The following is a 15223-nucleotide window of genomic DNA, read 5'->3' as shown; positions in this document are numbered from 1 at the left end:
TATAAAGAAATTCTGCTGCGGGCTGGCTTCTGCAACCCCCTGCCATGCACCCCTTACAGCTCATCCATTCAAATTCATTTAACAGCAGCAGTGTCTCTCTGGCAGCACGATGACTTCACCCGAGCCTGGCAGATGAAGCACACGGATCTCATAAATCTGCTGGATTAGTCAGATTTAATTGTCGTCCCGAGCCACCATTGATTTTATGGGTGTCCCAGCATGGGAAATCTGCCCCCCCCTCTTTTTAACACTGAAATTTATGCAACCGCTGTATTTCACACACAAACACAGTGTCACAATGCTGGGAGATGGCAATACATTAACACCCACATAAATGGCTGGAGCAGCCGAGGAATGCTGTCCACACAATAGGTGAGACTTTTAAGACTTTGAGACTAAGGAGCAATTAGCATTTTGGTAGCGTGGAGCAAAGAGAAAAAAGCCGGATCGAAGAAGAACGCCATGTGAAGCAACTCTTAAGAGACACTGTCTTCAAAACCGAGACTTTGGAGAGGCTCAACTCGCAGGAACAGTGAGATTATAGTGAACAGTGCAGCAGCAGGGGCTGTGAGGTGTTGCTGTGTGCTCGTCTGTGGCCTCTGCTCTGGAGTTTGGGGTCTGGAAGGTGAACACAAAGGCCCCAGTGCTGATGACTGTGTGGAGCGCTGCTAGGGGAGCGAGCCGACTGAGCAAACGGGGACATTCTTTCTGCCTGAGGTCACTAGCTGGTCCCATTCAACCCCCCACACCTCTCCAACACCCGCTCTCTGCCCGTTTCCCTCACCGAGAAAGGGAGGGGGAGGGCTGCATGCCTGCCTCTCTCTCCTCTGGCCTTTTGTCACCAGACAGAGAGCCCGAACCTCCTCACAGCGCTATAAGTGATAGAACCAGAGGCTCCGTTTACAAGTTTCTATCTATGTGCAGGTTTTAGAAAGCCAGATTTAAGAGCTCATTAACCCTAAATGGAATTGGATGCATTACAAACTTAACTGCACAAAGCAAGATCCAAATGTAAACCTAATGAACATAAGGTTTGTGCCTCCTATCACTCTCAACACAGACCTACATTTTGAATCATAACTGGTTTAAAATATAGGTCATATGGCCAAAAACTGAATGATTGGGTCTAAAGAAGCTGGAAGAGCATACAATATAAAAAAATGCAACTAACCATATAAGTGGTAACTCAACCACAAAATGATTTACAGTGACATGACGACTCATCTTGCTCTAGTTGCTTGTTCTACGGTCACAGTGTTACTGCTGAGGCTTTAAGGCCCCGACCTCTGCACTCCTTAATGCTGGTGGCTTGTAATTTCCGTCATTTAGGAATTAGAGCTTATTCTGCTAATGCACTCATTTTGAATGATGGTGTTGCCATGGGAATGAGTGTTGGGCTGGTGTAAGAGTACCGATGTGCCACCAAGGCAAAGGTTTTATTCGGCTAAATTTCCCTCTGGTCTAGCAGTTGTGCCGAGAGCTTGTTTCCACCTAAGAAACTGGAACGTACCCGTTTCCACAAATCAACAGCAACAGTTACTGGTAGCTCTGTGAGGCTGTATGGAGATATTTCAGGTGGATCATGTGGGATACGTGGTCTTTTCTATGGTTACTTAAATAAAATCATAGGTAGCTTTTCAGCTCTAGCCATAACCCTTTCAAAGAGCAGTTAACACCCCAGAGTGAGTCCTTTATTGTTGCTGAAGGAGCATTTTCACCCTTGTTTTCTGGTCTCAAGTTTTATTCTTTTATCCTTTTAGGCCTAGATCAGACTCTCTTGTTGTATCTACTGGTACGATACAGCTGTAATGATGATCTCATGTACTTGTACTCACTGAAAACTTGCTTTCCCTGACCAAAGAGTTGCTGCAGCAATCATGTTCTCTCAATCAAATGTGTTAGCCTCCATATAAATGGTTAAGTGTTATTAGTAGTGGATAAGATTTTTATATGCAGCCTGAGATGAGGTCTACATGTGCCACTTTAGCCGAAGAGTGCAAGTTTCAACTCTGTTTAACTTTGATAGACAATGTAATGAAGCATATTATGTTTGAAAATGGAGCAGTCATTATTCTGATGTTGTGCTTTAATTGCTTTCTCTGTGTTTCAACCTACATTGAACCCGTAACATCATATCCTTCTTGTATGCCAAGTGCAGGACAGTTTTGTTGGACTAAACATTAACTGAGCACCCACACAGGTGTTTCAGGTTGAAGTTACAGAGATATGTTGGAATTACATAAGGTCACCCAACTGTTGAACCAATAAGAACTATGGCTGCCACTTCTTATTCAAAATTCCAAACTTTTGTTTGAATGCAGGGAAAACATTAAATATTCGATTGTAGTCAAAGCGGTGTGTGGAAATATTTTGGATTCTACACTACACTACAATAAATATAAGTCTGTTTGTGGACTTTGTAAAAAGCGGTTGCCTTTCTCTTAAAGGACAACAAATGTGAGGGCTTACCTGCTAGCTAGTCACCCGAGTGAGGCAGCGGAGGCACTAGAAACGTCTTCATACTGCCTACTGTTGCCACACTCATCAAAACCAATAGGATAGCAAGAGCTATATGCAGGGATATGCTGCCCATTGGGGCTGGTTCAGGAGAAGGTTTTTAGGATAGAGAACTGAAGCAACAATATTAAATTCCAAATTGCACCACAAAGACACAAAGTGCAGTTGTATGGCAAAACGCAGTACGTGTTAGTTCAAAATCAACATTCATTACTTTTTTTTTCTTTTTTAAATGAGGGGTATGACATGCAACCAAAGGTAGCCAGTTTGAATTGTACTGGCGAATGTTATGACCATGCAGCCATGTGGCATGCACTGTTACCATTCAGCTACCAAGGCGCTCCCTGCTGTAACCTCTCCCATTGCTAACAGGTGCAACATAAACAATCAGACAGCTGTCAATCAAAACTTTATTTTGATACATCTCTGAGCAGTGTTTACCTTTGAAATCTCTAAATCCACACTGCAATTGCTGCTAAAAAACTGGGTCATATCCATTCCATGCAGAAGTATTTGCCAACTTCCTATTGGTCATATGCCTGTTGGTGTGTGTCAACATGTTATAACCTCTTGGTTCCTCTTTGTTTTATGAATTTGAGCGTTTATCTTGGCATGAAATTATTTTGCAGTTGTCGTAACTCAAGATTCAAACTGTAATTTCTGTTTGAGCAAACTTCGAGCTAATCATGTAGCAATGAAGCAAGCAGGCTTGTTGAATATTTGTAACTGAACACAACACATCCTCAAATCTGACATTTTCATCAATGTGTTACTTACAGTAGTGGCTGGCTGCAGCTGAAAACCTACAAGCAATCACATCTCTGATTCTGGCTGTGCAATCAGGTTGATTAGTCACGATGTGTAAAAGCTTCTGAGCATCCTATCACAGCCCAGACCTGCCTGCATTCACTCTGAAAAAGCTCATGGCACGACATCAGGTTTCCTCTGGCTCGGGCCATTCCAGTGTGTGTTTTTACATATTTTTGTAAAATTGGTATGTCCACACTGTTCTGTTCTGTATTTTATCACCTCAGTATTCTTAATGGTTGCCAGTGACAATAATCCGGTCTCATGAGAGGTACTGCTTGCTCTTGCTGGTGGGATGCATCACTCAGCCTCTCTGTTCTCTGTCTCTGGCAGAGAAACAAGAGCTCTGGCCAGGCTAGAAGGACAGATAAATGTGGTGATTTACTCACAAAGGAGCTTCAAACTGATTTTTTCCACCATGCCATGATGAGCCTGTGCAGGCCTGCAGTTTCAACAAGATTTGGAGTATTTTTGGTGAAAACACCAGCCATGGAAGTAACAAGCAGCAGTAAGCTTATCATCTATCATGAACAATGCAGCTCTCCACTAGAATGAGTAATATATCACACTGTTCTGACCACTAATTGCTGCCCCTACAAGAGGTGCGCTCTGGTGGACTTTGACTTTCCAAAAACACAACTTGGGACATCACGATATTTTAAAACCGGTTTGATATTTGAAAGACATCTCTTTTCAAGTTGACAATGAGAGACAGATCTACAAAGAGGGCACTTTTAAGAGCCTGTCCTCACGAATACGCGGCGTCACCCAAAACGCGGTAGTACATATGCCAGGCCTGTATGTGGTGCTGTGACGCCGCCACACCAATACACTATAACCGGAAGAGAAGCCATGGAGCATGCGCTTTTTACAAACAAGTAGTAGCAGTCCGCCATTATTGTTGTTGTTATGACGCGTCTAGCGTCAGCGGCTGAGGTTAAAGGCGAGAGAGGCGGGGCTAATACGTCTTAGTTTCGGAAAATATCAGTTTTTATCGCCCAGACGACTCCGGGCAATCCGCCGTTTTCGGATTTTCCCACACTGAGACCCGTTTCCAAAAAATACCGTTTTCACACCCCGAAAACGCCGTATTCGTCTGGACACGAGGCCGATACGATAAAGTATTTATCCGGATTCGAGAAAAACATATTTATGACGACAGGCCCTAAAATTGCAACCACAAAGCTGGTGGAGCCTTTGGGTTTGAAGTATAACTGTAGGGGAAAGGCTGGCGGAAATGTGGCAACAAGTGCAGAGGCTAAACATGGACTTTGACTGTGCAGAAAACGAATATATGTGGAGAAGAGGGATGACAGAGAGATACCGTGTGTGTGTTATTTTCTCATCTTGTAGCCTGAGTGCTTTTGGGATTTGAAAGAAGAGAGGCTGTGAAATCCCTGCTAATGCATTTTTATGTGTTTCAAAATTGCTTCTATTGACAGTCCTCCTAACACCATCAAATTTGTCCACGTCATGTTAAGGGACAGCGTACTGACAGTTTGGTAATGCAGCTGACATTACAGAATGATATTTACGAACAACAAACTAATATTAAGGTGTGATGATTAGGTAACTGAGCTTCCATGCCCTGCATGAGAGCAGAGCCGCAAAGGTTCACATGCAGTCAACTTTTCATGCCAACAAATGAAAAAGTGAAAATAATATGAAGCCGCAAATTGAAGGCAATATTATGACACAGATTATTCGTGCAACATGTCTCACAGGAGCTTGTCATTCATTAAAAGAAGACAAGGAAAACAACTGTAAGCCTTCTTGTCCAAACAAACCAGAAAGGTTAAATGGAGGGTATCAAAAATACAATACTGCAACAGGCTTGTTAGCTGTTGGCTTACTGACCACCTGCTAATGAGACCACTTATTATCTAACAAGCTACTGACAGTATATTTTTTCTATAGACTGGCATGCCTTATATAAATACATTTGAAGTCTGTACAGGATATTTGAATGTTAAAGATGAACTTAATGCGGTTTATATGACAGCTTCCACAGTCCTTCATTCATATCACAATCTAATTATTGCTAATAACGCTGCTATAATCAGTGTGCACACAAACATACTGTATGACTCCAGAAACAAAACACAAAAGAAGTGAACGTTCCTGATTTCCGCTGCCTGGCAGGTGCAACTGGTGGCGGTGAAAGATTTGAGAAATCCAAGCCCCTGAGCTCTCTTCTCCTGCCAGTGCTTTCAGAGGCCGTTTGGATTACTCTAACACAGAAATGAGTCATCAGCCGGTTGCGGTTGACACTCTGCTCATCCAGCCTAAAGCAGCGCCTTTATTTATTTATTTATTTTTATTTTATACGGAGAAGGCGTGCTTATTTTCAACAACACCCTGACTCACAGTCATACAGAGATATAAATTCCCTCCAGTTTAAGCGCATTTCTGTGGGAAAATATATTCAGTGGCAAACTGATCCCCCAAACTGCCATTAAGGCTGCAGACAGACACAAACACCTTATTTAATGGCACTGTAATAGTAGCTGTGAGAGGAGGAAGCACTGCCCTTTAACATTACGCATAAAAATGGGCCTCAGCAGACAAGCATACTTGTTTACAAAAGAAAAAGGAAATAATGACAATTCTCAAAAGAAAAAACTGGACTGACCCTAGAGAGCTGAAACCTCCTCAACTTGGGTTCATGTGTCTACACACGTACGCATGCACTTCTCCGTGCATGTGCCGTTTAACGTGAGCCCATGCCAGGCCTGCCCCCTCTGATAAGCAGGTCTGGTACACTTTGTGACTGTCTGATTGAGGTCCTCCAGCGAAGGCCGGCTGAAGTGGAGGGGGGTAGTTTGCATTCTTGGCCATTTCATGAAAAAAGGGTGCAACCATGGGAGTAAGCCAAGAGGAGGGCTCAATTATGCATGGTTAAACAAAGCCCAAGGCTACCAGTGAGCAATGTCTCAGCAAACTCGGCCTCACTCTGGAGCTCCCGACTCCAGGAGGACCCTACTCCTCAGAAAAAAAAAAAGAAGAAGAAAGAAACCAAAAAACAAACAGGGACATAGGAACGTAGCTCCTGATAAATCACTGGATTGTGTTATGACAAGTGCAGGCACTTTGAAACTAAACTTCTCAGAGGCCTTCAAAACACTGCTTAAAAGAAAACATTCCCATTCACATGAGGTCAAATGATACATCACAGAGTTTACGTTACCAATAAACCATCTTGAGAGGCAAGGCGGCCTGTGAAGCTATCAACAAGGACCTGCACTAAGCACAGTAAACGACTTGTGAACTAATCCTGGACATGATTTCTCCAATAAACGCAACAATAATTTTCTCAGGGGCTGTCTGTGGTTTTTGTCTAACAGCAATAAAGTCCCACATAGCTATTTTATGATGTAATTAACCCCCCCACCCCCTCCCCATAAGTAATCCAGTCACCCTTTAAGAGTATTTTTAGTCTTCAGAGGAAATAATCTGGCTGTCTCACAAACAAGTTTGATTGAAAGATTTACGTCTTTGCTTCATTTCATCGCTGAAAGCCGTTTTCGGAGTGTGGCTAGCTAATGACTCTTCAAAAAACAGCACTTATATCACGTATAACCAGATCAGAGGCTACTTTTCCACTATTCCACAGCGAACCCCACTACTTCAGCAACTGGACACTCGGCATCTGGCCCCTCTTTCTTCACACACACAATAAATCGGAAAAGTATGTGGCTTTGGTTACATGTAAATTATAGGCAGTTCTTCCAGAGCCGGAGGGGGTGGGGTGGAGGATCAGTATCCATGTATAGTACACATATGAATGGAAGCAACCTGGCTAAAAAGCTCTCTCCCGACATCTTCCTCTTGTTTCCCCGGGAAACAGGAGAGGAGGGCTGGAGTCGGGTGACAGGGATGTCCAAAAAACACACACGCACGCTCGCTCGCTCGCCACGCACACACGCACACACACACACACACACACACCATCTATACTGTGAACTCAACAGATTTAATTACAGTCTTAAAGATCAAATAATGTCTGCATTTTATTTCTTTGCAGCGTTATTAGCTTGTTCCTGCTGCAGAGAGAACTGAGCTGCCCTGCTGTTATTCTGCTGAACAGACCTCAGGCTGGAGGATCTTTTTTTAAGCAGCAGATGTTTTGATCCCCGACTGTAACACCACCTCTGACAGCAGGCTGGTGATACTAATGATGATTTTTCAGCAGCGACAGCAGCGGCTGAAGCTTAGAGCAAGGTTGTACGAAAGAACACAGAAATCTGCAGACAGGGAAGGTGGGAGGCTGGACACAAACTGAAGCACAAGCCTTAGCACACATTTTCCCACCGTTTTCTAAAGTCGGCGGTACAATCGATGGTGCGTGTAAGACGTGGGATGTATCTAAGGCGTGAACACGTCAGACTCATGGATTTTCAATTTTTCTGAAGAGCACTAAAGGATAAAGTGGCAAACTAACAGTCTTTTAGTCTCCAGACCTCCAATCACTGCCTCCATCTCTGATTTTGTCAGCAATGTCAACATGTGTGATGCTGTGCTCATTGACGGCTGTTTTTTCCTGCCGGAGAAACAATCGATCAATCAGAGCTTTGTGGGAGAGATTAAGAATGGAGGCATAATTTTCCTTGGTCAGAACCAGACAAATGGCCACAAAAAAGGGCGATAAGCGTGGGTGAGATCAACTGAGCTGTATGGGTTGTTGTGAGTCGACTTAGTTACAGATACAGATAACTCTTAAATCAACATATTTCCTGCTCATAGCAGCCTCTACTGCAGATTCCCTGTACAACAGAGGTTTTCAAATGGCAAAGAAGTGTTGTAGGGGGGTTGCATGGAGGGAGAGATGTGAGCCAAAGATAGTGTGTGAGACTGGTTATTGTAGTTTGTTCTGACGATTTGGCCCGCTTATCAGAGGCTGCAGCTGCAGCAGCTGTTGTGACACACAGCTCATGAAGACAATAAAGATAATACTTTAAAACCCTTAGGGCCCGACTGCCACAGTTTGCGTCAAAATTCGTACTCCTCAGAGTCATAACTCAGTTAAATCTGAATACACTGACATGAGACACACATTTTTAGGTTCACTGTGACTAAACCAAAGTGAATAAATGTCCATAAATCAGAATTTTAAAAAACTCGTTATAACTCGAGAACAGAGAATCATCAAATTCTTAAGTTGTCTTAAGTAATCCAGCGGTAATTGTCTGTGCATCCATCAGCACATTGCAAACAGGAACTGCTCATAGCTCGGAATACTGTTGATTCCAATTTGCTTAAATGTAAACAAATATAGACTCAAGATGTAATCTGCAGCGTAACTCACTGAATCCATACAGTAGTAACATTGTATTTCCTCTTTACATCCCCCAAAATATTATGGGAACTGTAGCAGGATTATCTCCCAAATAGCAGTGAGTCATGGATGGGGGTTGGAGGTCACTGTTGTCTAAAGTTTGCTTGAGGGTGGGCTGAGGCCTCAGAAAACCCCTGGCTCAGACTAATGATGACAACTGCACTACTTGCTGTTGATTGGTTAGGGCAAAATATCAACTACTACAAAACAGAGACTGGGTAATATGAACACTGTCGAACAGAATGAAGATAATACAGTCTGGTTTGATTGTCAGGCTAAAAATGGATGACCCAAGCCAGTGCTTTTGTAGCTGTCTGAAAGTGCGACACTTGCAATCTAGACAGGTAATTTTATACAGTATCTCCAGTCTACCAGCCTGGTCTCCAAATATAGAAAGCAGACTGCAGAGCAAACTGTAAGTACCAAATCTTATGCAGCTTCTGACATTTCAAACCTGCTACCTGCAGCACTAAAGGAATGCGAAAATAGTCAAATACACAGGACGGATCACTTGCATGTTTAGAGTCAAAGCCAAGAAAAGTTCAACACACAATGCTGCTCTGAGTATATTCCATATTTAAGCACTGACAACAGTTTTTGGAAATGGACTTTGCTTCAGGTTGGCACCCAATTGGTCACTGAGGGGAATGGCTATGCTCACACATGCCTGATGCACTGGGGTGGGTTACCGCCCACGTTTGCAGACGGGATGATGAACTGGTTTCTACCATTATTTCACTAAATTGACAGTTTTACTTACCACAGGAGCAGCAGGTGAAGCAGTTTGTGTGATAAAGGTTGCCCATGGCCTGGCAGGCTTGGCTGGCTCCATATACACCCTTCCCACATTTGACGCAGATACCTGTTAGAGACACGTGGTCAGTTAGCCGATGTTATGTATCCTGAGAAAAATACTTTGTATGCAACAGTAGAATAAGAGCATCCTACAAGATCCTTCATGAGCTTATAACATTGTTAGAATTACACATCATTCTTTGACCACAAAACAAAACAAAACAAACTAATCTACCTCGGGTTAATGACTTATGAGATGCGATTAAGATAAGATATTGTCTGCTATCAGTGTGCACCATTAGAATCAAACTATTGCTGGATATGCTGCCAGCTTTGTTGGAGCTTTGCTGGAAAGCTGCTAAAAAAAAGGGACTGTGCCAAACCATGTGTGCATTCCTTTAATTATACAACAGTCAAAAAAGGATTAGCCTACTACAAATGTCATCACTACTGTATTTCCAGAGGCAGATTTCATCCCGTTGCCTCTGCAGCTTTTGAAGACCAACATCACAGTAAAATTCAAGGATGTCAAAGCATGTCAAGCTCTGAAACCAAACTGTGCCAAACACCAAACATTAACCAGTTATTAGAGATGCACAATTGTGCTTTTAATTAAAGGTTAAAGATGTGTGATGAATGGCAGGTTTCAGTTTGTGATACAAAAAGTTATATTTCTTAAAATGATTTCCATTCCAGTTGCAGAAGTCTTACCTAAACTTCTGACATTTCAGTGCATTACATCACACTGTTTGAAGACACAATACTTCAGGAAAGCTGATGATTATATCAAAATATGCTGCAGTGGATGTGGTGGGAGAGTTGGGAAGGGCAAGCCAGAAACAAGGTACACCAGCAACAACTGTGCTTTTCCTTGTTACCTGGAAGAAAGCTGATGCAGTGCATGCATGCTGTGACGTACTGCTACACAATCATACCAGAAGAAGAAACTTTTGCACCCCTGAATTCACTTTTAAGAGTATATTGGTCATTTTGTATAAAATACAAGTGATTATCCCACTCTTTCACTATATTTTGGCCCTTTAACTAGATTTTAGAAATACTGAGGTCATGAGTGCAAACTCCTACAGCACAATACCGCCCCCGTTAGAGTAGTCACCAAAAAAAGTTAGCAAAATGTTCTTGAATTTTTGAAATTATATCAATTATAAATACCTTAAACGCCTCAAGGTTTAAGGTCGGAAAAGAAATCACTAATAGTTTTATTTAATAATATTTATTAAGAACTTATCACTCAAAACCTTAGCTAATCAGCCTCATGCGTGGGCGTTTGATCAGATTTGACTGACAGTGCAGGCAACGTAAACAAACAACTCCACCACTGTAATTAACCTTCTGATTCAAATGTTGCTAACTGGTGCACAGAGATCAACCATTTCCAACTGACCCCACCCGGTTCAAAATGAGCCAGACGAGGACAAACAAAAGACACAAAATACAGGAATCTTTCACGTAAAAATAATCACAACTGTTACAAAGTCGGCAGAAAGTGGCGTGTTCTTGTAGGACTCCAACGCTCATCCTCTGAAACAGTAGCAACGACGCAACCTTGGTGTCCTTAATGGTAGCTATAGCCCTAACAATACTGATTTTGTGGTTTGTGGGGGCTGCATGGTGCCTGCTCCAACCTGAGTGGTAACCTTTCTCAGTCAGACTGCAGTGAGATGTCATGGACTGAGCAGTCTGACTATAAAGAGACTGGGGTCTACCTGCTGAACAGAAATGGTCAGGGAAGGGATATTTTTAATTAATAATTCTCTTTGATGATCCGTCCCAAAAGTCACACGACTGCCCTTCTGACTACAATGTTGAACTTCTACCATTAGGCTGACTGTCTAATGGTAGAAGTTCATCACCAGGATGAGTGGTGCACTGACAAACCCTGGGAGAAGTGCCTGGCTATCCACAGGTACACGTGGACTACGACATAAGCCTAAGCAAACCAGCTACACTATTATGACCTCTAGGGAAGAAATGAGATAGGGCAGAAAAAACAGTGGCTTAAAACTATCTGGACGCAGCAGCAGTAGACTAACGATCTCCAAACTCTCACGCACAAGACGACCTCCACTGGGGTCACATTCCTCAGGGAGTGCAGGGTCAAAGCCTGGGTGGGGTGAGTCCAGGGTCACGGTGCCTACAGGACACAAGATCTCACAAGATCCCAACAGGGAGCTGCGCTCCAGCACCAACCCCACCTCTTACGCCCCACAGATAAATGATTACTTATCTTTGAAATAAATACAATTGTCAATTATTTCCCTTTCATGACAGCTGACACATGACACCAGTGCAGTCCGTGACATTGTAAGAAACAGATAAAGGACAAGGGTACAAGAAAACCACCCAAAGGTTACATGTCCTCCCTTTAAACTTAATGTGTTTGCACAAATAAATTTGTTGGAATCAAAGTCAAATATTGGCGTTTCCTGCTGTGACCTGAACCCGTGACTTCGCCAATGCACCAAATAAAGATAACAGGACAAAATGGGCGATAAGAATGAATGAGTAAACCAAATGATCTTAAACAATTTCTCCAAAATAAAAGTCTATAAAAGAACACTGATGCATGATGCCCTTCGTGTTTTCACCTTCACACATTCCCTATTTGAGACTAGAAAACTACTAAACAGCGCCGATGAAATAGAAGTGTGAAAAAAACTGTTATGGTCATCCAGATAAACCCGTAGGATTTATTAGTCCAGGGCCAGAGATACTTGAAGTAGAACCATGAAAGCCGAAAGACAGCTGACCATAGCTGTCAATAATGACTAACATTCACTGTTACATACCATTTCTTTGAAATTCTTTCGTCCCTGATGTGACTCTAGGCAGGGCCCGGTCCGGCATCGGTAACCTATGTGTTTCTTATTCATCACGGCAGCTCGGGGGAACATAAGGCTACTTTGTAAAAACAAAACCTGTGTATAGTCTCAGTGGGACCATGGCTGTAAATAAAAATGCCCTCTTGTAGCCTTTTTATAAAGTAAATCATCAACACACTGCACATTTGCTCCTGGTAAATATTACATGCTGTATTTTCCTCCGATAGAATTTACCAAATGTTAATCATCGTTTTATTTCTGCCACCTAAATTGCTTCTTATTCCATTCTAGTGCGATTATATACATGATATATTTTTTATTTTGCTGGTCACTTTCTGCCATTGTCATGACCTAATTCCCCCATTTCACCTCCTCGCATACAGTATTAAAACCTCAGCTCATACTCTAGTATTTCTGCTGCATGGCTTGTAATGATGAATGCTACCTCTTTTGTGTAAGCATGCAGAGTTAATGAGTGAGTATTACGTTTAGCGAGGCCATGATACAGAGCCCTTTCCTCCATGTTCATATAAGGTGTCTGTTCCTCTTCTCTTACTGTATCAAGGACAGCATATATACTTCCTTTCCGGGTATTTACTATGACAGCAACGGATAGAGTTTCTTTTGATGTAACAATACTCCACAGATTATAAATGTGACTAATAAATGCATATGGGTGGAGTTGACCATAGTCTTGCACCTTTCATCATTATAAAATGTAAGGGATTTGTACTCAAAACTCCGTATTTATGTGGCTAATCCTATCTCAGACTATGTTCTTTGTGTATAGACCTCTGTAAGTACTGTCATCCTGCCGCCCGTTGTACACTGATACCACAACCTTGACACAAAGGTTACTTCCAGTATTTCAACATGTACACATCAGCCTGTCTGGTGCCAATAAGCAAAGTCACAGATTCTCTGCATTACACAGTTGACAGCAAGTGGGCAAACATAATGACAAAGGTTTAAGAGTGGAGTTCATATTTCAGTACACAACAACCACAGAAACATTTCGATTTGATGAGAGGAATTGGAAGCAGCTATATTATTCCCACAGAATGAATCTATGGCTATGCAATTACTGACATGATTCTTTAGTTTTGACTCTCTACCCAATGGCTAAGCTAAAAAAAGGATGATTTATTTATAAAGCTACATTGATTTACCTTCATTACTTTATTCCCTCTGGTTGCAGCTATACTGCAGTTTCTTTAAAAAATATGCACCATCTGTTGGCAAGGCTTTTTCAACATAGGAACATTCTTTGTCATGAGAAAAAAAACACTAAAATCGTCCTGTGATCTGTTATGATTTCCACACAAATGCTAAAAATCCTGAAGTGTCTTATGAGCGAGGATGTGGTTATCATTTTACCGGACAGCAGGGAAATCTCTCTTGTTATTCATTTAAAACAGGATGCTGAATCCCTCATGTGCCCATTTCATAACATGCCCATGTGGCAAGGACAGGATGTTGTGCATTCACTGGGGTTAAAAATAAAACGGCTTTGCTTGATGCCCATACGTCGCTCCACTTTTAAACTAAATACTGCTGATCAGATCAAGATCAAGATTCAAACTGATGATGGTATAAAAACAGGGTATAGGCCTAGTATAAAAAACCTGAAAGAATAAAGTCAGGAAAATGTAATGATCAAAAATCAGATGTAATGTGTGTAATGTGATTACAGGATGCGATTAGAATCTATTAATGATAATCATTCATCAACACAGCAAATGTTTTACAACCACCCATGACTTCTTATTCTACCATCACTGAAAAACCACACAGAACGTGCTGTGAGTTGTAAGAAGGTTTGCACAGCCCCATTCATCAAACTTTAACGACTGCTCGGTGTGTGACTGACTTCTTACAGCACAATATCAAACCAATCTCTGAAACATATGAGCGGGTCACATGAGCAGTGTCAATCAAACAAATGAACGGTGAAATACATAGAGGGATAGACAGTTTTCTAGTTTGTGGAATGAAATGCTGTCAAATATTTAAAAAACATCTGCAGGTCATACAGGAGTGATTGGGTTGCTGCACAAGGAGCAGGTTCGTGCGTCTTTCCAGCACGAAACGACTTGCAGTAACGAACAGTATAAAAAAGGATGGCCTTTACAGCATCAAAGCCTGGAAATACATGATTTCAGGTGAGAGGTCTACACTTGTGAGACATCTGAGAGCGTTTGACACATCAGAGGATAATGAAGGCTTCAAACTTAAAGTGAGACTTATGAATAATTATACATCTTTATGTCAGCTGCAATTTGTTCATGTACAGTATGCACAGAGTCAAAGCACAAATGTGCCTCAGTGTGCTGCTGTCCACAAGTCAGCATGTGTGTGTGTGTGTGTGTGTGTCAGACATGTGCATGACTACTGCCATTATAATTCTGGGCAGGTGATCAGACTTGACCCCCACCAACTATGTCTGGCCCGCCAGCCAAGATCGTGTGCCAAGTGTCTGGTGTTGCCCGACTCCCCACTGGCTGGTTAATGAAGGGCTTTGCGGGGGAGTCAGGGCGGGGTGGCGGTGGAGGGGAGGGGAGGGGGGTAAGGGGTGGGCCTCCCCTCTGCTGCTTCAATTGCAGGCTTGTATCGGGCCAGCTGTTGATTCACAGCTCCTTCGCCACCACAACAAACAGAGGCCACACAGGGGCCGGCCGGCAAAGCAGAGCTGGCCAGTGTGGGACACTGGCAGGCAGCGCTGCCACCCCCCCGCCCTAAAAAAAAAAAAAAGCCCCGGCGATCAATTTCTCCACTGTCGCTACGGAAACAGAGCTGTCTCTATTGGGCTCGGCATGAGGAGTGCTGACTGCATTCTTCCCTCTCCCTCCTTTTCCTTTCTCTCCCCATCTCTATCCGATTCCACCCTCTCGCTTCTCTCCACATTATCTCTCCCCGCCTTCCTCGT

The 15223-nt window shown here is 42.6% G+C and overlaps 1 protein-coding gene across 1 annotated transcript in view; it reads right to left on the bottom strand.

The window, feature by feature from the left end:
• Window positions 1–15223, bottom strand: part of wtip (WT1 interacting protein) — a 28459-nt gene that overhangs the window by 9567 nt on the left and 3669 nt on the right. The window contains exon 2 of the mRNA XM_051379772.1: window positions 9420–9521. Within this exon, the coding sequence (XP_051235732.1) occupies window positions 9420–9521 (102 nt within the window). The remainder of the gene's footprint in view (window positions 1–9419; window positions 9522–15223) is intronic.

The sequence above is a fragment of the Dicentrarchus labrax genome, unplaced genomic scaffold, assembly GCF_905237075.1.
Source record: "Dicentrarchus labrax unplaced genomic scaffold, dlabrax2021, whole genome shotgun sequence".
Lineage (NCBI taxonomy): Eukaryota > Metazoa > Chordata > Actinopteri > Moronidae > Dicentrarchus > Dicentrarchus labrax.
Note: the sequence above shows the minus strand (reverse complement) of the source record. Positions and strands in the feature narration are given on the sequence as shown.